General features: G+C 47.8%; 1 protein-coding gene across 1 annotated transcript in view; it reads left to right on the top strand.

Annotated features, from left to right (window-relative positions):
* LMX1A (LIM homeobox transcription factor 1 alpha) overlaps positions 1 to 21,818 on the top strand; it is a 156,427-nt gene that overhangs the window by 92,519 nt on the left and 42,090 nt on the right. Inside the window, exon 3 of the mRNA XM_078078414.1 lies at positions 14,056 to 14,288. Coding sequence (XP_077934540.1) covers positions 14,056 to 14,288 — 233 coding nt within the window. The remainder of the gene's footprint in view (positions 1 to 14,055; positions 14,289 to 21,818) is intronic.

The raw sequence follows: 21,818 nt of genomic DNA on the forward strand, positions 1-21,818 counted from the left end.
GAAGGAAGACCTAGCAGAGGAGACCAGGGAGGAGTGATTAGTGAGATAGGAAGAAAACCAGGAGAGTGAGGGATCCTGGACACCAAGGGTCACAATATCAGATGCTGCTAATGTGCTCAGGGCAATGAGGACTGAGCAACATGGAGGTCACGAGTGACCTTCCCAAGAAAGTTCCATTGGAAGGAGTTAGACAGGTGCCTGATTGGGTTGGCCTGCAAAGAGAGCAGAAGGAGAGGAACTGGAGATAGAAAATAGAAGTGATTTCTTTTTTAATTTTTTTTACAAAGGCTCTCAAATAAATGGGGAAGCGGTTGGTAGAGAAAGTAGGATCAAAAGAAGGGTATTTTTTTTTTCTCAGTATGGGAGAAACGAGGAAAAATAAATGTAAAAATAGTGACAGAGGGAGAATGTATGATGTTGATTCTGAGTAAGTGTGGAGTGCTGAAGTCTAGCGCCTGGGTGACAATTCGCCCTAGATAGGAGAACAGGATATGCTACCTTGAATGGAAAGGGGAAGTCCTTATATAGCTGGGTCCTGACCACAGGGGGTTAATCAAAGAGTTTGATTTTTCTCACTTAAAAGAAGCCAAAAGGGGAAGTCCAAGGATGGTGCAACTGCTCAAGAATGTTTTCAAGGATCCAGGCCTTCCTCCTTTTACAATGCATCCTTAACAGGTGGCTTTCACTTTCTTAGTACCAAGAGGGCTTCATCTCTAGGTGTTACGTTTAATTCCAGGCAGAACTAAGGGAAAAGGTAAAGAGTGAAATGTAATGTAAGGTAAGGACACAAAGAGTGAAATGTATGTACCAGCTGAGTCTCATGTTGTCAAGTTTTCCAAAACTTCCTGACCCTGTCCCCACCCCTAGTAGCATCTCATGTACTGCCTCCGAGGGCCACTTCTAGCTGCAAGGGAGTCTGGCAGGTGAGATTTTTTTTTTTTTTTTTTCCCCCTGGGAACCCAGCCATCTAAATTTTGGTTGTAGGGGGTAGAATATGAAAGATTATTGTTTGTTTCAGTTAAAAAATGTTTTCTAATTGATCTTTTTATTTTTTTTTTAAATTGTAGTGAAAAACATCTAAACATCTAACAACATTTACCATTTCAACCATCTTTAAGTGCACATTTCAGTGCCATTAAGTACCTTTCCAGTATTGTGCTACCATTTACTACCATCCATCCACAGAACTTTTTTTTTGCAAACCTGAAACTCCATACCCACTAAATGGCTTCCCATTCCTTTCTTCCCATAGCCCCTGGCCACCACCATTCCACTTTCTGTCTCTAGAAATTTGACTTTTCCAGATTCTCCTATAAGTAGAATCATACGGTATTTGTCCTTTTGTGACAGGCTTATATCATTGAGCATAATATCCTCAGTATGTTGTAGCATGTGCCAGACTTTTTTTTCCTTTTTCGAGGCTGAATAACAGTCCATTCCAATATATTCCAACGTAGATACCGCATTTTGTTTATCCAGTCATCTGTGGATGGGCACTTGGGTTTCCTTTACTTTTTGGCAGTTGTCAGTCACGCTGCTGTGAACATGAGTGTACAAACATCTCTTTGAGTCCTTACTTTACATTTACATGTACCTAGAAATAGTGTTGCTGGATAGTATGGTAATTCTATTTTTAATTTATTGAGGAACTGCCATACTGTTCTGCACCATTTGGCAGTCAACTGAGCATGAGGATTCCAGGTTCTCTGCACTCTTGCCACACTTGTTGTTTTCTGGTTTTTGTTTTTGTTTTGTTTGTTTTGATTGTAGCTGTCCTAATGGGAGTGGCGTCTTCTGGTTTTTAATGGAGAGAGTTGGGATGGAGGGGGAGAGAGCTGAAAGATAAAAAAGATCAAAAACAAGAAATAAGAACTGTCTTACTTCCACTGGGTCAGACATCACTGAGACCTTTCTGGAGCTCTCCGGACACCTCGAGTCTAACTGAAAAGGAAGGCAACATAATCTCATGGGACAAAGGTTGCATTGGAAGCTTAGGACACCTGGCTTTTTTACTTAAGGCTCCACCACTGCTGGATTTGGCAAGTGTCCGTAGAGTGCTCTTTACCTATTTTACCTTCTGTGTGATGAGAATAACAGAATCTGACCCTCCCCCTTCTTACTTACATCAGAGCTGAGATGTTATACAAGATCACACATGTTTGAAATCTGTGAACTAAAGGCATTCTGGAACTTCAGATTATCCAGAGATATTTTCTGTCCCTCATATGGAAAGGGAAAGTCCCACAGGGCCGCTCTTTGTGGATTTTATGTGATGGGAGGAGATTTTGACTCAGATTGTTAGCCAGTGTTTGTCTTTTCCTGTCTCCCCTGGAAGACTGGATGATCCTTGAGAACAGGTGTTGTACACAAGGAGAAGGAGAACAGTGACAACTGTCAGTGTTTTGAACATTATCTTGTGCTGGTCGCTGTACTAGATGCTTTAAGAACATAATCATTGGTCTTCAGAATACATCTAGCTCCTAATACAGTACTGATAGTCTCTGTTGATTCAGTAAGGAGCTCTTGGTTTGTGACAGTATGTCTTTTTTTGGGATGTATGGCACAGTGGTAGTCATGAAAAGCGAAGGTGACAAAAGCAAACAGAATTCATAGAGAGCTCGGTGTTGCCCCCTGCTGGGATCTCAGAATCTTTCCCATCAAAACACCATCAATAATGCCCTTGTCCTTCCTACTGTTACAACACGCACGCACACACACACACACACACACACTCTCTCTCTCTCTCTCTCTCTCTCTCTCTCTCTCTCTCTTTCTCTCCCTGTGGGTGTCTCTGTCTCTTGCTCGCAGAGCCCAGGAAGCGTACAGTCTTTGTAAGAGTATACATTGTATTGGCCATGTGCCATCCAGCCAAGCCAAAAATTGTGGAACAATAGGAATCTGTGCCTGGAATATCAGCTAAAAATACCTCATTCCCTCTGCTCTGTTGTTTTCTGGGTATGGTTAAGAGTGTCCCGGGAGGCTAATGAGGATGAAGGGAAAGGAAAACTGACAATTTCAAAGGAAACCAAACCTTTAACTCCCTAAAAAGGAAACATGTATTTTCTGTATGCCTGTTTTATGTTTCTTGCCTTTTTTGCATGTCTGTGTGACAATATGGAAAGTCTATAATATGAGTTGTGCCACCTTGGCTTGGATCATTGAAATCCATGCTTTTACCACAGTCTTTTGCTCTATGGTCTGACTTGTCTGCTTTCCAGGTTTTGGTAAAGGAGAGGGGGAAGGAAAAGAAAGCGCTCCTAAGCAGGAGACTCACTGTCTCACACACACTTTCTACTCTTTCACCTGGTTCGGGTACTGGTTAAGAGCCAGGGGGACACATTTCCATCGTTGGTTGGGCCATATGTAACCTCTTTCATTTCTTGATCACTGACCGAGCCTCAAGCTCTGGCTGGCCCTCTCAGTAATGTCCACTTTCTCTGTGATTTGGGGTAGGTCCTTGATCCTTCCCTGGCATTGGTTGCTTTCCACTTATAAAATGAGGGGAGACTGATCTCTTGGGGGGGGTCTGAGTTAGGGGAGCAAGGCAAGAAGTAGGGTATCTCAATGAAGGTCTACACAGTGGTCAGCAGCCTCAGTAAGAAGCAGTCATCTGAGAACTGAAATGATAACGGGGCAAGGGTTTGTCCCAAATATTTGCCAGATAATGTCAGCATTAACCAAATAGCAACTGTTGGCTTTGGTTGGCTAAACATGGAGCTGCCGACTTCCTGAACATATGCTGGGTGTTAGGCAATGAAAGTGGGTGTTGGTCAACACGAGTTGGCTGATGTCAATATTTACCTTGGGTCAGGGTGGGCCATAGCCATAGTTGCCTGAATGAAATGCCCTGTTTCCTCTCAAGTGTTTGTCCTTTCATATTGTCTGTTGGTCTGTTCTCCAATAGCATATGAAAGGCTTGTTGAATTTTGATTTAATTTGTCATATTCCTGAAGAACAAAGCCTTGGGACACACATGAAGTTCTATTTTTGGCTCAGGCGTCTGTCTTGATATCTACCTGGGCAGATATGGGGAATTGGTTTCAATAAGGGCAGTTAATAGTTGCTACTTATTGAGAGCAGTTAGTATTGTCAGATACTTCCAAATCCATTGTCTTAATCTCCAGAACATCTTGTAAGTAGTTACTATCTCATTTTTTACGGATAAAGAAACTGAGGCCCCAAGAGAGTCTAAGACTAACCCCAATTCTCAAAGGCAGAACCAAGATTTGAATCCTGGTTCCCTCAGACTCCCAAAGCCACGCTCTCATCATTCTGTCTCATGGACTTTGGAACAGATACCTCGTAAGGACAAGAAAAGTACTTAGTGCACAGTTCCGAGGTCAAAGCTGCCCACAGCCAGCAGTATTTTCAGTGGGCGACGAGCCATGTGTGTGCGGCCCTGCCCTTCTCGGCGAGGCAAGCGCCGAGCCTCCGGGAGGTGCAGACATCATCCTGAGCGGTTCTCATCCCATTGTATGGTCCTCCTCACTGCTCCCCAGGAGCCCCAAGGAGACAGAGACTCTGATTGGCTCTGCCTGCCACTTATTGTTTTCCATTTTCTCCCCACTGCAGAGTCTTGAGACTGTCTCCTATAGAAGATCCTGCCACTTCTATTGTCCTTGCAGACTTTCCCACCGCCCCAGGACCACAGGCTCAGTTGCTTATTGTGGTGGTGTTGGCTCAGCCTCAAGGACAGAGACCTTGAGCCAGCTGACAAGGTTGCTCGTGTCACTACTTCTAAGGCCACAAGCCATGCTTTTGCTTCCCAATACTTTTGAATGCTCTTCTCTCACCACTTCTCCTTCAGCGTAGCCACACGGTCTCCCAGACTCCCAGCAGCAGATTTCCCCGACAGACAGTTTTGGCTTATGGCCAATCCCCTCTCCGTGCCTGGATGACCTCAGTTACCAAGTCAACATGGCGCTTAATGCGCGCTGCTGTGCCGCCCCCTGGTGGAAAGGGTGGGAACTGAGCGAAACCAGATGACTGCCTCCCTGGGAAAGAGCTCCACAAAGACCCCTCTCCTGTTTTCTCAAGCAGAAGTTCATCTATTCGATTAAAACTAGTTTTGGTGGTGCCCGCAGCAAGACAGCATGATCTGCAGTTGCCAGCTGTCCAAGCCTAAAAGCAGCTCTGATTTTTTTTTTTTTTAATGTTGGGGCAGAAGAAGTGTACAGGCAGTTGGCCTCAAGTGAGAATTAGGGTTTTTCCACATACTTATTTTGTCTTCCATCTTTCCACTTCATTGTCTATGGTATGGAGGCTTTGAGAAGCTCCCTTGGAGGTCTGCAGGACTCTGGGCCAAGGTTAAGGAAGATCTCAGTCTTTCCAACCCACCCTTTCGCTCACGGACCGCCCCCCCCCCCGCCAGGTTCTCCTATGAATGGGGTTCCAGCAAGAATTATCTCGTTTTGCAGTTGTTTTGGGGTCCGTGTAGACTTGCATGCAGGTCTTGGGTCCTACAGGGTCTCCCAAACACTATTTGTTCCTAACCTAAATCCACAGAGGACAGACCCCTTTCAGGGATCCCTTCAGGTACTTTGAGGCCCAAGAGCTGAGTAGCCTGAAGGGATCAACTTGGTTCCTAATAGAAGTGGCAGGATCTTCTATAGGAGACAGTCTCATATCCGTTCTGCCATGTCCCTAATGGGACAGTCTCAGAGCATCAGTTCAATTAATTCTTCTTGGGACTCTATGAGAGATAGGTCCTTTTCTCATCCCCAACACCACCACAATAAGCAACTGAGCCTGTGGTCCTGGGGCGGTGGGAAAGTCTGCAAGGACAATAGACGTGGCAGGATCTTCTATAGGAGACAGTCTCATATCCGTTCTGCCGTGTCCCTAATGGGGGCTCTCCGTATATTCCTGCTCAATCCTCATGGATCTCAGGGCCCCTGCCATGGGATGGCTCTGGGTTTGCATGAGGCTGCCTTATTTTGCAGTATTTCTATATATGAGAAGTAGTACCATCCGCCTCAGGGTGGGTGTGCGGGATGACAGGGCATCTGGGATCTGGTGTCTGGAGGATGACGGGCCAGGGCTGGGAGACATTGAAGGAAGCCACGAGAACTCATGGGTGAAAAAGGCCGGTGTGTTGAGAAGAACATGAAGCCTCGGTCCACCTCTTGGTTTTTGCTTTGATATCAAGAGCAAGAAGGCCTTTCACCTAACCGTGCCAGGGCTGTTAGGGAAATCCAGGTAAATCCTGTGTGGATGGGCTGGATGCAAACCCTAGCCTGAGGCCATTTCAGCAGGTGGGAACTCAGTCCTTGGCTCCATGATATTGTCAGGGCTGACCCCCAAGTTCACGGCCAGCACTGCCAGGAAGCTGACCTCTGACATCCTTGCATTGTTCATGGCCTTGGTTCTGAGCTACTCTCTCCATACTCCTTTATCTAATCCTGATTCTCCTGGTCTCGAACACTGTAATTCATCTTTTTTTTTTTTTTTTTTTTACTAATTTCTCTCTCATACTCATATTCAGCTCTTTTTTCTCCATCACCATCATTACCATTGTGATAGTTACCATTTTATTGAGGATTTACCATGTGCCAAGCACTATGCTAAGCAGAGTCAACGCATCAGTTCAGTTAATTCTTCTTGGGGCTCTATGAGAGGTAGGTCCTTTTCTCATCCCCACCATAGCCTGACCAAGACCACCTGGCTAATAAGTGGTAGAGTAGGGACTTGGACCTAAGTTTATTTAATTACATCGTCTTCCTCCTTATCCTGTTTCCACAACCAGTCTGTCTCTGGCTGGGCTTCCTTGGGTCTTCCTGGGTCCAACCCCACTGGCCTATATTTTTGTCTGTACCTTGAAAATAGTGACCCCCCCCTGCCAGGTTCTCCTATGAATGGGGTTCCAGCAAGAATTATCTCATTTTGCAGTTGTTTTGGGGTCCGTGTAGACTTGCATGCAGGTCTTGGGTCCTGCAGGGTCTCCCAAACACTATTTGTTCCTAACCTAAATCCACAGAGGACAGACCCCTTTCAGGGATCCCTTCAGGTACTTTGAGGCCCAAGAGCTGAGTAGCCTGAAGGGATCAACTTGGTTCCTAACCCTGCCTTTCTCCCCCAGGTGGACGGCAGAGTCTCAGGACCCAGCCATGGCTCTCCTGACAGCCGTTTCAGCTGCTTGATCTTTTTACTTATTTCTCCTGTGGAAACAGTGCTAGAGAGCCATAAGAGAGAAATGGAAGAAGGAATCTATGAATCAGACGCCTCAGTCTCTCTCCCAGGGAAGAGAAGCATCATGAATGAAGCTGAGCTGAAACCTTGTGAGATACTCTCTGGGTTCACAAAATAGTTCTATTTACTCTTCCCTCACAAATTCACTGTGGTGCTAGAGAGAAGGAATTCCACAGTTGCCGGCTCCAAGTGGGTATTTGATAGAGACTCATTCCCTTTTTTTTCTCCTCTCTTCCACAAGCTTTTTTCCTTTGAAGTAAAATAACTGGGGGGCTGAAATACGGTCTAACTATGAGGATCCCAGCATTCGGAATGGGGGGCTGGTTTTCCTGAGATCATACCATTGGCATCAAATCCAGCTGTGTGTCTGGTCCCTCAGCAGGTCCCCGTCTTTCTGCTGTGATTCCTGCAGCCGAGGGCTGGGCTGGGGCCTCCCAAGCTTCTGTGCCTCCCTCCCGACGGCCTTGGACGTGTTCCTGAGGATATTGTCAGGTGTCAAGACTTCATGTCTGCTTTTTGAAATGCTCTCATCTCCTTAGCTGTAGAGTAGGATTCCCAACCCTGTAATAAAATCATGAATTATAAAAATGGGAGTGAATTAAGAAATTACCTAGCCCTAGTGGGTTTTGAACGTGCCTTAGGGGCAAATGGCTTTCTTCACACAGAATCTTTTCTAGAAATATATCCAGAGAGATCCTTCTTAGAGTGAGTTGTTGGTTGTAGCTGGAGTGTGCATATGTGAGTTTTGTGTGTTTGTGAGCCCATACACAATCTCTTTGGGCCTTAGTTTATATGCATATCGATATATATACACATACACATATATAAATCTGTGAATGTGGATGATACGGTTCTGGAAAATATTTGGTTTGGAGAATGACCGCAGCATGGCCGTGTCCTGCCGAAACACCTTCTGGAGACCTGGATTTGAGTCCCGGCAGTGTTGGTTGCCAGGTGTGGAGTGAGGAGCCTTGAGGAATAGAGACTTGCCCCCTCTGCAGCCTCTCCGTCCTTGATCTGCCACCGATCTAGGCAGTCCCTGGCCATTCGGGACAAGAAAGGGGAAGGACGGTGGCTCTTCTGAGGCCGGTTGGTAAAGGAGGAGCCCTTGAACCCTGGTCTCCCTGCTCCAGTCACGTACCTTCCTCTTTGCTGTTCCCCGGGGCAGCCAGCATGGGGCAGGAGGGCAGGAAGACTGCAGCTGGGTTGTGGGGCTTCACTCCCGGTCCTGGCTGGCGTCGGCGGGCACATGCTTTGTCTCAGGCCTGTGCTCTGTCGGGGGGCAGCCCTGGATTCATCCCCCAGGGCAGGACCACACTCCTGGGAGACAGAGTCGTGTCCCCCTCAAAGCTGGGATGTGTGGGCAGACAGGGGCTCACGCTGCTGAGGAAGAAGTGCGCTCCCAGGATGGGACTCCAGACGGAAACTCCTAAGCGTATGTTGCCACCTTGGGGGCAAAAAAAATACCCCAAAGATCAAAATGCAGAGGCAGGGCAAGTAAAAATGATGCAAGCACATGCTACCCCTGATAGATGACAAAGTACCCCCCATCCGTGTTCTCATCTGGTCCTCACCGGTCCCGCAACGTTGGCGTCATCGATTGCCTTTTCTATCTGAGCAAACTGAAGCTGCCGGAGATGGAGCGCTCTGCTCCACGTCCTACTACTGACCCCTTGGAAGTGGCGGCACCTGCCACCCCAGGCTCTCTCACCAGAACTAAAAGTGGTCTGTCTCGGAGCTTGGGGGGGGGGGGCGCTACACAACGAGGTGGAAGCAGGACATTGAATGGAATTGAGGTGGAGGGCATGGGCAAGCGCCAGGGGGAGGGGGAGAGGGGGGACAAGACCAAAGATTCCGGGACCCCTAAGCCAAAGGGGTGGGTGTCTCCTTTGGGCCACTCTGGCTCTTCCCTCCTACAGACTCCAGACACAGGGCACTGTGGTCTTTGCTCAGAGCCCGCTGCCTGCCCGAGCCTGGGAGCTGCCTGAGGCCAGGGCGGCTGGACCATGGACCGTGCGGAGGGCGTTGGCTGGAGGAAGGAGCATGCTACCCGCCGGCTCAGTCTCTGGGCCGGGCCCTGCCCCGGGTGCTTTTCCGTGAGCTAGAGGGTCTTGTGGCCATTTTCCAGGTGAGGGAATCCGATGCAAAGAGGAGATAAGGAATCATTCGAAGAGTTTTGAGGGGTAGGAGAATTTACAACAGTAGGAAAAGTGGGGAGTTATTATGTATGCCTAGAAGAGCTGGACCTTTCTGGAAACCTTATCTAGCTTTTCAAGGGCACAGCCGGTCTGCCAGGCTCTGAACCCAGAGTGAAGTCTCATTAGCATTCAGAGGGGGAAGGAACCGTGGGGGACGCCATCCAGGGCATTGGGAAGAGACAGGCTGTGTTTTAATTACGACCTGGACTTTTGAACAAATCCTTTTCTCTGCTTGTCTGAGCCTTAGAGAAAACAACTTGTGGGAGGTGTGCGGTCGGCAGCTGGGTCCACAGTGGTACCCGCACAGCTGTGTACGCATCTGGCACACAGGTGGTGGACGGCATGAGCCTCTTCTCCTTGAATCGCTCTGGGGTCAGGGAGGGTAACGAGAGTCAAGGTAGCGAGGGGAGGTTGGCCTGGTCTTTACCCAGAGCGGGAGGGCCGGTGGAGAGAAGGGACAGAAACAGGACTGCGCCCCCCTCTTCCCGGCCCTGTCGTCCCCACTGCCCGTGACCATTTCAGGATTGGAGCCCAGACTCTTCTCCAGCCGCTCCTGAGTCAACACGGTGGGCTTTCTTTGTAGAGCCCCCTCTGACCCTCCCGTCTCCAACTTGGGGGGAACTTTCAGGAGAGGGGGATGGAATTCAGAAGGGCGGAGGAGGGGGAGGAGATTAACAGGGTAGGAGTTAGGCAAGCTCGGGTGCTGCCACCTGCGGCTGCAGATTCTTGTTCTTGCAGCGCTTGTTGACTCCCCGGGAGCGTTCGCCTTGAGTCTGCTTAACGGTTCATTCCAGGGGAAGGGGAGGAGAAGGAGGGCTTGGGGGACAAAGGGCCTTTGACCAGCTCCTGGAAAAGCACTGATTAGTTTGCTCAGGTTGGCAAACAGTGACTAGGGACGAGGGGCCGGGGATGAACCGGGTGATTTTTCTGCCCGATGCGTGGCGTCCAGCGTGGGGGCAGGAAGTAAAAGCGAATGTTCGGGGACTGGTGTTGGATACGGAGACCAAAACCACACAGGGCAGCTGAAGGAAGGGGGGAGGAAGAGGCAGGGCTGCTGGTGTGTGGAGTTGTGGTTTGGGGCTGTTGTATACCTTGTCAGTGGCGAAAGGCCACGCCAGCCCCTTGGAGGTTGAGAGACAGAGGGCAGGCATATCAGGTTGGGGATTTCTAAGGTGCTCCTGATGGCCAGGGGGGAGGGGCTGGTGTGGTGGCCCAAGGCCTGGGTTGAGAGAGACAGAGCAAGCTCATGCATTCCTGACCCCGAGCTGTGCTGGAATCACCTGCTGGCTGGCCTCTGTCCTGGGAGGCTCTTCCTTCGTGGTTTCATGGGAGGCAGCTTCGTTCTCTTCCCCAAGCCTTGGCTTCCTTCACCGGAAGAATTTGAACGGCGTCCATGTTACTTTGGCCCATCTGTGTGCAGTGCCTCCTTGGGAACTCCTCCTTCGCTTTCTCTTCACCCTCAAGACTATTCCCTTCTTCCAGGAAGCTTCCAAGATAAACACACTGAGAGTCATGAACCTTTAGAGCTGGGAAGTGATTCTGTTATCAACAAGTATGGCTTGATGCCGTTCTATTTTGTATTCACTGGACATTGCTTTGTGTTGTTCTTGTGTTCCGCTTCCCGCAGGTAAATCTCTATGGGTAGACATTGTTTGTTTGTTTGCGGTTTCTCTCACTGGTGTGTGAGCTCTGCGGGGTTGGGGATGTGGTTTTGGTTAATTTTGTGCCTACGACAGTGCCTGGCGCCAGGCGGACACTCCCTATAGACTCGCTTATGGGCCCAGCACGCTTCCGCTGCGCGACTCTGCTTAGACTCGCTTATGTACGTGAACGTAGCCAGGGTGGTGGTTTCTTTTCTCCCCTCCCAGTTAGGACAGGTCGTGCCTGGTGTTAGTGCACGCTCGGTGCTTCCCAGTGAATGAGTGAGTGGAAAGAAGAGTGGACGAGTAAGTGAATGTGTGAATGAGCTTTTGAGATGGGGTTGGCCACACTTAGGCCACGATGGTGGTTGGCCTGCCTATAAGAAAATGCTCTTCCGTTATTCTGCCTCCTCAGCTCCCACCAGCATGGGGCTCATTAGCAGAGCCTGGATGTGCTCTGAGTCTGCTTGTGTCTGGCTTTGCGAAGAGAGGAGGGGTGAGGAGTCTTCTGTACTCTGGCCATTCCATTGGCCCCACCGCCATCCTCACCCTACACCATCTGAATGGTCCATGTCTGTTGACCCCTCTGGTATGTGAAGACAAACAGGTAGAGAGAGTATGGTTTTTTTTTTTTTTTTTAAGATTTTACTTATTTATCTGTCAGAGAGCATAAGCAGGGGGAGCGGCAGAGGGAGAAGCAGGCTCCCTGCTGAGCAAGGAGCCCAGTGCGGGACTTGATCTCACGACCTGGGATCATGACCTTAGCCGAAGACAGATGCTTAATCCAGGTGCCCCAAGAGAGTGGTTTTGAGAGAGATTCTTTTCCGCCTATTATACTACTATTTAAAAAAAAAAAAGAAAGAAAAGAAAACCTGTTTATTTTGGAGATATAAAAATGAGTGCTATAATGAATGAATCCCAGAGATATTTTAGGGTGTGCTTATGCCAAAGGGGTTGCCAAAGGCAATTATGTTATCGTGAGGCAATTTAAAAAAGAACTAGATCTCCTTTAAATTTTAATCTGTCTCAGACTAGCCTGAACTGTTATTGATCTGGGGGTGGGCAAGGAGAAGAGTTACTTTTATTGGGACCTACTGTGTGGCAGCCCCTATGCGAGGCTCTTTACACGTGTTATTTTAGGAGAACCAGTTAGATCTGTGGGTCAAATCAAATCAACTTTTAGTGAGTTTCCACCATGTGCAAGCGGTTGTGGGTTATAGAGCTTTTCCACAGGTCTTCTTCTTCCAATACAGGCTGCTGGCGGGAGCAGTTACAAGCACGGGAGAAGTTAAATGATAAGGCAAGATTAAGATGTTTCAAGTCAGCAGTAGGAAGCAGTCACCCTAAGGCTTTTTAAAATTTTTTTATTTATCTTTTTTAAGATTTTATTTATTTGAGAGAGCGAGTGAGAGTGAGCAGGGGGAGCAGAGGGGCAGAGGAAGGGGGAAAGAATCTCAAGCCGACTCTGCGCTGACTGTGGAGCCCAATGCTGGGCTCGATCTCCCGGCCCTGGGATCATGACGTGAGCCAAAACCAAGAGTCGGATGCTTAACCCACTGAGCCACCCAGGCGCCCGGTGTTTGGTATCTTGAAACATCTCCGGGAAGCTACTGAATGAGCAGCACAGACAGATCATGTAAAGGTGTTCAAAGGAGGCGCAGTTACTTCAGACCTGGGCAGGGCAGGCAGAGGCAGTATTCATGGAGTGGGACCTGCTGCATCCTGAAGGGTGGTTGGGATTCGGCTAGATTAAACAGACAAGGATGGGCTTCGCAGGAGGGTGGGATGGCGTTAATAGGCCCAGAGGCAGGAAATCAGAAACGTGTGCAGGGGCGGCGACATTATCATCAGCCACCAGCTCTGACCACCAGCAGCCTGGGAGCCAACCCCCCACGCTTCCCTGTCTCCAAATTGTGGGTTCTGTCCCCTCCTCTCTGCTGACCCTTGTCACTCCTCAGCAGCTTTCCCTCCCTCCTCTCTGACTCTATTTCCACTCTACCCTTCATGCTACAAAGGGTTCCTTTTCCTAAACAGGGCTCTTATCCCGTTAAACATCGTTCAGCGACTCCCCGTTGCTTGCCAGACGATGTCCAGCCTGAGTGTGTGAGTGGTCACGTCTGGCCTCCCCTGTTCCCCTGCTCGGGGCAGCCCGCCTTCAACCTGCTGGAGCACGCAGCACGCTCTGAGCCCTGGGCCTTCACACCGCTGTTCCCTCTGCTTGGGATCCCCTCCTCCTACCCCGTTACGCCATCAGCCTGCCTGCCTTCCTGTCTTTCCTTTGACCGAGATTTACCGACCTCATGATAAAATGCGAATCGCCCTCTGCGCCCCTGATTGTTCCTTGTGCCCCCCCAACATGCTCTGAAGCCATTATTTGGATGCATCATTAGCCTGAGCTCATTTCCAATAGGGATTTTCTTTCATTCACCTTGGCATCACTCGTACCCACTGCTTTGGCTGGGCATAGAGGGATACCCTCGACGTGGTTTGCTGGGAATAACTGAAATGAAATGAGAAGTCCCGAGAGAGGCTGGATCCATCGAATGCCACCACGGGAAGCTGGGATGCAGTTTCTCTCTCAAAAACCAGATTACACATCAGAATGCCCTGGAAAGCTTGCTAGAGGGGCACATTCTGGGGCTCCCCTTTTCTATACTGATAGGAGGGGGCCTGGACATATTTGTGTTCCTGTTATTTGGTTTAAACAATAAGCTTCCCCAGGGATTCTGGGCAGCCGCCTGGCCCCAGTGCATAGACCTCCCTTTGGGAACACCGTGTCCTAGACCCACACCAGTCACATCCTGGGCTCAGTGCCTCTGCCCCTGCTTTTCTTAAGCCTTGGTGAGGAACTCACCTGCATCCTTCGGTTCCACCCCGTCAGGGAGTACATCACCTGGATTTCCAGCGTATTCCATTCCAACCAACTTCACCCCAGTTCTTGGAGTCTCTTTTGCCGTTGGCCAGAGGCCTGCTGGGCCCGATCAGACCTTTCTCAAAGACCTTGCTTCTCTTTCTCCCCCTGCTGCCAGGCTGTTTGCGGTCAAATGTGGGGGCTGCTTCGAGGCCATTGCACCCAATGAGTTCGTCATGCGGGCCCAGAAGAGTGTGTACCACCTGAGCTGCTTCTGCTGCTGCGTCTGTGAGCGGCAGCTCCAGAAGGGCGACGAGTTTGTCCTGAAGGAGGGACAGTTGCTCTGCAAAGGGGACTATGAGAAGGAGCGGGAGCTACTCAGCCTGGTGAGCCCAGCAGCGTCAGACTCAGGTGAGTGCCGCGCGGGGGGCGGTGGGGTTGCGTGGGAAGGGTGGGACGGTGGGGTGAGCTCACCGTCTGCATTGCTTTCTCCCCAGAGGCCCAGCCACTGGGGCAGCCTAGGCCCAGCCACTGGGGCAGCTACAGGGCATGATCTTCTCTGGGCGGGGACAAAGGTGCAAGAAGGCACGCCTAACCTTACAAGTGCATTTCAAGCCTCTGCTCATACTGTGTGGGCTAACGGTCCACTGGCTAAAGCAAATTAAAAGCTCAAACCCAAAGCCCAGGGGAGGGGAGGTATACTGCATGCCCCACAAGGGCCTGCTAGGGTATAGATACATGATACTGTTAAAGGGAATGATGCACTGGAACCAGTAATTCGGTCTGTTTCCCCATCTGTCAGGTGGGAAAGCTGGAAGCTACCTGAGGCTGGGCGGGTCATGGAGAGAAAGGAACTAGAATGTACCACCCACCCAACCCCCCACCCTTCCTGCCTTAGGGCAGGGGGAGAGGGGATGGCAGAACTCCAGTGATTGCGTAGAGCGCATTTCAGAAGGCCAGGGAAATTGAATTAAGTGTCCAGGTTGAGCATGTGTCTGTCTCCACTGGGTAGCGTTCGTCTGGCTCTGCCCCTCCCTTCTCTAAATCGGTGAGAGCCCCATGGCCTTCCTAATTCTTGCCGATCCCAGTGTAATTCCAGCCCCCTGAACACGCCTATAACCTCCTGCTGCCCACCTCTTCAGCCGCTCGGGGACCTCTGAGACCCCCGCGCTCTTCCCTCGGCCTTGCTGGACTCCAGCACATCAGTGTCTCCCACTCAGCTCCACGCCTTACACTTTCATCCCCCCTCTGCCCCTCTCGCGCCCTTTGGGGTCTTGCCAGCATATTCGTTCAGCTTCTGTCTCAGGGCTCTTTCCCCAGGGAAGACTCTTCATCCCTGGCGTCACTGAGTTGACCCTTAACTCCCCCTCCTGGGCCACCCATCCCACTTTATTGCGGTTGCTTGTCTGGCTCTTTGTTGTTCTTCCAAGTGCTAAGCCCCACGAGGGACGGCATGTGTCTCTTTCGCCACTGTGTCCCCAAGGCTTAGCACAGGCCTGGAACACTCAGGGTGCTTGATAAACTCATACAGGAGTGAGTAAACTCTTGAAACAAAAGCACTGTGGCAAGATGCTTGAGTCCAGGGGCTTTGGGGACAGGTATGGGGGGCTCTCCCTGGCTGACCTGCTTACAGCCATGTGACTGTGGGCAACTTTTGGAACCTCCCTAAGCCTCAGTTTCCACAGCTGTAAAGTCGTGATAGTCAGGCCTCCCTCACAGTTTTATTGGGGGGAAATAAAAGAAAGAATGCATACCAAAGCCTGGCACGCATTACACTGTGGGCGCTGAATGCCCACCTGCTGGTCATACGAGGCTGTTTTGCTTCCTTTACCTCCCCGTTGGTTCTTCTTGCCTGACTCTGCTTGCAGCCTTAAGTAAGCGGACACCAGGACAATCCCAACTCTGCCCGTCTTCAGTTTTCCTGGATTTGTCTTAATTCGGAGGCAGTTTCTCCTTTTCCAGAACGCTGCCACTGACACATTGGGAATCTCCTGCTGGGGTAATTGGGCCCCTTCTAACCAAACTTCACGGGCTCCACTCGGTATAAGAAGGTCAGCTCAGCGCTCAGCGTGGATCCCCCTCTAGGTGTCTTGTGGTGCCCACCCACTGAGGCCTCCTTCCCAGAATATTGCAAAATCTTCAAAGGGCTTAGGTGCTATGGTGATCAGAATGCTAGTGGGACTTTGAAAAGATAGGCACACCCAGAGGGACATGCCATTCTTCCTCACATGGGCAGACGTGCTGTGGTCTAGCCCTTCTTGGCACGATTGTGTGGGGCTTGACTATGAAATTATCCAGTTGGTCCCTGTGTTAAGGACTCACAGATTTTAATTGACTACAGAATTAAGGTGAGGCATGAATGTACCGTCCCCCGCATCCCACCCCCTGCGCAAAGACAAAAAAAAAAAAAGCTGGATCTGAGCAGCGTTAATAGAAATAAAATGTTCAGAGTATGCGAACTGCTAGGGGCCCGCTTTTCTGACCCCATTTTTGGCAACAGGTTCCATTCTGAGCATTTTCTTTTGAGGCTGCTGTGGACACAGTAGAGCTTTCTGGTTCATTTATCTACACATTCGTTCGGCCGATGTACCTTGAGTGCTTACTTTATGCCAGGGATAGAGTCAAAATGGGAATGACAAGAATGATGCAGGGGTGAGGAGATCTCAAAATCATGTCAGATGAAGGAAGTATAGATGTTTAGGCTAGAAAAGTAAAGACGACATGAGGGCATAATTGTTGTCTTCCCAGGGTTGGATCGGACCTATTTCTAACTTCAGAGAGCAGACTTAGAATTCACTCAATTATCTAACAAAACCATTGAGTATTTACATTATAGATAGGAAGGTAAAGGCTAGCAATTCGGACTCAACATTGGGAGTGTTAGAATGTCATCCTAATTATTAGAGCTAACAAAGAATAAGACTACTCAAAGAGGTAGTTCCCCTACTTGTTGAAACTAATATTGGTGTGGCGGGAGAGGAGAATGGTTCTAGAGGATGTCCGTTGTCCCTTTCGACTTGAAAAATCTATCCTTGTTTAGCAGCTTTAAGCAAAACGATATTAAAATCTCAGCCAGAACTAAGTGGTATTTTTTGTCAATTTTATCATTTTGTCAATTATATAAATATTGCCCATCTTACATCAGAAAATGTTGCGTGTGCCAAATCCTGCCTCACTAACGAGAGGATAAGCTTCTAAGAAACAGGGTTGTAGGTTTTCATTCCTTTGTTCCCTCAGCAAAGCTTAGCCTGATGCCAAGGGGAAGAGTAAGTGATCAATAAGTACCTAATGAGCGGAATTCAATCTTCAAGGAAAGAAGCCCACCTCGTATTGGGGGGCTTACAAAAAGCAAACAATTTTAGGATGTGTCTCAGTACAAACACAATTTCTCCTCTTATATCTGTCTTGAGTGCTCTACACATCACAGGTACTTGATAAATATTTGGTGAGTGAATGATTGAATGGGCTGTCATCCTTAAGGTTTTTATCAATGATTTGGATGAAGACACAGAAGGCAGGTTTCTTCGATTTGCAGATGACACAAAGCTGGCAGGGAACGCTGGTGGGGCAGCTGAGACTCTCCATGTTCAAAAGGATTTTGACAAGCTCACAGAATAGCACAAAGTCAGCAAGATGAAATTGAACCATTGGCTTCCAAAATTCAATAGTGATGATGTGGTACAGGGCCTGTTTGGGTGGAATTCCACATGGGGTTTTGTCCGTGGGAGCCACAAGGAATCCTGTATTAATAGAACTATAATGTCCCTAACTTGTAATTGTAGCTCCAATTTTGTATTGCTTAGCGCACATTTAAGATATGTGGTCTCATTTTAAGTAATGCATTTGAGGACATCACTGACAAATTAGAGAGAGGGTCCAGAGGAGAGTGATTACCTTATTGAACAATAAATAGCTAAAGAAACTCTGTATATTTAGTTCTGTGAAAATAAGGCTAAGGGAAATAGGAGAGTCATACCAAGGGTTGCAGACCCATGTCATGTGGACGAAATGACAGGTTTTGGTGTCCAACAAGGGTGCAGACTAGACCCTTGATGAGAAGTGGAAAGGCTCGTCTCTTAACATATTGATCACAGTGGGTGGAAGACAAGACCAGTGACCTCTAGGGCTACTTAAATGGAGGATTCTAGAATCTATTGTGTTATGATGCTGACTATTCTGACTTACAGAAAAGCATGGGGCACATTTGCAGCTCTAAGGGACACCAAATTTGGAGATCTTTAGCTGCTGGATCTCTTTTCTGGTGTGACCAGAAAACCTTTTATCCTGATCCCTGCTTTGCCAATGGCCTGGAAGCAACCGCTCAAGAAGAAGAATGATGTTTGTAGCTGGAGTCTGACAATTTTCTTTGGGCTTAATGGGCAACGTGAATGCCCGGGCCTCCAGGAGAGACCTAGTGACATTCATGCCTGTGCTCTCCTTCTTGGCCAGAGAATCACACGGGCTTGCGATTGGAAGGCACATGAGAGGTTCTTCAGTTCACATCCCACCAAATGCTCATATGGCCTCTGTCGGTGTGTCTCCAGCCATGGGGAATGCTTGGTCTCACGTTCTGAGTGTGGATTGTCAGAATTGTTAGACGGAGCCCCAGTGTCTGTCTCCATGTACAACCTCAACCTGGGCCTTGGTTCTACTTTCCAGAACTCACAAAATCAGCCAATCTCTCTGACACGTGGCAGCCCTTTGCATTGCAGACGGAGATACATTGCATACTCCCTGAGTCCTCTCTTGTCCTGTCTCATTTTGCCCCATTCTCCCAACTGTCCTGTCGAGACTGCTCTATCTGTAAACGTATGGCAGCCTCTCTAGAAGGTACCATCCAGAAGGGCATGAAATCTTCGACATGTGGTCTGAACTAGCACAGTGTTATTACTACTACTTGTCATGGACGTCGTGTTCTATTGACGTGGCCCATGATTTCATTGGCTTTTTTGACCTGGGGTGGGGCGGAGGCTTGGGGGCTGATCGTAGGCAATCATATTCTCCTGGCTGGTTCGTGTTGCATGTCTTAGTTATGTACCCCCTTCATATTTTGACAGCAGAGGTCATCTGAGACTGTCTTGTGCAACAGTTTTAAAAAACTTTATTTTGAAATAAAATTTTAGATTTACGGAACGATTGCAAAGTAAGACAAATTGCCATATAGCCTTCATCTGGCTTCCCCTAATGTTAGCATTTCACATTGACGTGTACGTTTTGATAAGTGTATCTTGTGAACTAAGAAATTAACATCAGTCCAGTACTGTTCACTAGACTATATAAACTAAAGCTATGATTTGATTTCACGAGATTTTTCCACCAATGTCTTTATCCATCCCAGGATTCAATCCAGGATACCAAGTTGTGTTTAGTTTTTTGTTATTTTTACATTAAATTGCCTTTCCTTTTTCTTCATTTTTGGGATCACTGAGGAATGTCTAGTCAGAATTGCATTTTTTTGCCCCTCCTTCCAACAATATCTTTTTTTTTTTGACTTTTTAATTTATTTAGTATGTTTTAATCCATTGTTAGCATTAGTATTCAAATTGTCCCATCATTGGCTATTTAGAGCTGTTTCAAATTGGTTCTTGAATCTTGGACATAAGCTTTTTTTTTTTTAATTAACATATAATGTATTATTTGTTTCAGGGGTATAGGTCTATGATTCATCAGTCTTACACAATTCACAGTGCTCACCATTAGTAATTACCCTCCCCAGTGTCCATCACCAACCACCTCATCCCACCCACCCCCCTCCACTCCAGCAACCCTCAGTTTGTTTCCTGAGATTAAGAGTCTCTTATGGTTTGTCTCCCTCTCTGGTTTCGTCCTGTTTCATTTTTTCCTCTCTTCCCCTGTGATCCTCTGCCTTGTTTCTCAAATTCCTCATATCACCAAGATCATATGATCTTTGTCTTTCTCTGATTGACTTATTTCGCTTAGCATAATACCCTCTAGTTCCATCCATGTCGTTGCAAATGGCAAGATTTCGTTTTTTATGGCTGCATAATATTCCATTGTGTGTATGTGTATGTGTGTGTATATATATATATATATATACCACATCTTCTTTATCCATTCATCTGTTGATGGACATCTAGGCTCTTTCCATAGTTTGGCTATTGTGGACATTGCTGCTATAAACATCGGGGTGCACCTACCCCTTTGGATCACTACATTTGTATCTTTGGGGTAAATACCCAGTAATGCAATTGCTGGGTCATAGGGTAGCTCTATTTTCAGCTTCTTGAGGAAACTCCATACTGTTTTCCAGAGTGGCTGCACCAGCCTGCATTCCCACCAACAGTGTAGGAGGGTTCCCCTTTCTCCGCATCCTTGCCAACATCTGTTGTTTCCTGACTTGTTAATTTTAGCCATTCTGACTGGTGTGAGGTGGTCTCTCATTGAGGTTTTGATTTGGATTTCCCTGATGCCGAGCGATGTTGAGCACTTTTTCATGTGTCGGCCATTTGGATGTCTTCTTTGCAGAAATGTCTGTACATGTCTTCTGCCCATTCCTTGATTGGATTATTTGTTCTTTGGGTGTTGAGTTTGATAAGTTCTTTATAGATTTTGGATACTAGCCCTTTATCTGATATGCCATTTGCAAATATCTTCTCCCATTCTGCCCTCTAACAATATCTTTTGTATTTTATTTCCTTTTATCACCCCTCACCAGGGACTCAGACTGTGTTTTTGGCTTGTTCATTCTGGGGTGTGTTTGTTTACCATTTTAAGGTTTTCTTTCTTGAAGACCAGCATGCATTTTAGATTATGCCCAGCATTGATTCCTTGGTCATTATTTTCTTCCAAGTTTCAAACCCTTAATTCCTCTCGGTTTACCAACTCTTCCTTGGTCAGAACCAAAGTCCAGGAGTAGTTGGCCCTACATTCCTCCCTTTAGCTTCTGAGAGTTGAAACCATCAGCAGGGTAAGGCAGGGCTCTCTCTGGTGCTCTGCTTTTGTGGAGGGATTTTCCCAGAGGAAGCCCTGGGCCATGAAGGCCCCATCATGAGGATGCCTTTCTGCAAAGGAGGTTTTATGTTTCAGATAAATACAGCAATTCCATGGCCTCTGTTTATCCAGTCATCTGACTGCTTCGGGAGGCTTCTGCCCTTTCTTGCCTTGTGGTCTACACTCGCCTAGCCTTCACACAGTGTCTGGTATGCAACAGATGCTCAGTACATGTTTCCTTATCGTGTGACTAAATTAACTTTGTCTGGTTCATATTAGCCTCTGAGGGCCTTAGCAGAGAAGATCTCCAGTATGGCGGCTTCTTACTGGAGCTGGAATGAAGATTCCTGACACGTACTGGAGTTTGGGGATCCTTCTTCCTTCTTAATTTTCCTTAGGATATGGGCTATTGATGCTTTGGGGGATCCAGATGCCTCTCTTGTCACTCAAATTGTGCAATACATCTCTTTTCCCTTCTTTTCTGAGTCAGGTTTAGGCATTTGTTTTAATTTCCTTCCACAGCCTTGGAACTGATTTAAAAAAAAATCATTACAGAAGTATTTCTTTTTTTTTATGTTCTTTTTTTTTTTTTTTAAAGATTATTTATTTATTTATTTATTTGAGAGAGAGAATGAGATAGAGAGAGAGAGCTTGAGAGGGGGGAGGGTCAGAGAGAGAAGCAGACTCCCTGCTGAGCAGGGAGCCCGACGTGGGACTCGATCCTAGGACTCCAGGATCATGACCTGAGCCGAAGGCAATCGCTTAACCAACTGAGCCACCCAGGCGCCCTACAGAAGTATTTCTTTCAACCTATCTTGGAACTCTTGTTCTCCAATAAATAAGAGCAGAGAGGTAGTGGTTACCTCCTAAGTTTTGGAAAATTCCTGACTGTCCTATAGAATTATCCTTTTCAGTTCATAGTCATGAATTTTAGAATGCAAAATTTGAAAGAAAAAGTCAGCAGGAGGTATGAGGAAGTACCATTTTCCA

The sequence above is a fragment of the Halichoerus grypus genome, chromosome 7 (assembly GCF_964656455.1).
Source record: "Halichoerus grypus chromosome 7, mHalGry1.hap1.1, whole genome shotgun sequence".
Classification (NCBI taxonomy): Eukaryota; Metazoa; Chordata; class Mammalia; order Carnivora; family Phocidae; genus Halichoerus; species Halichoerus grypus.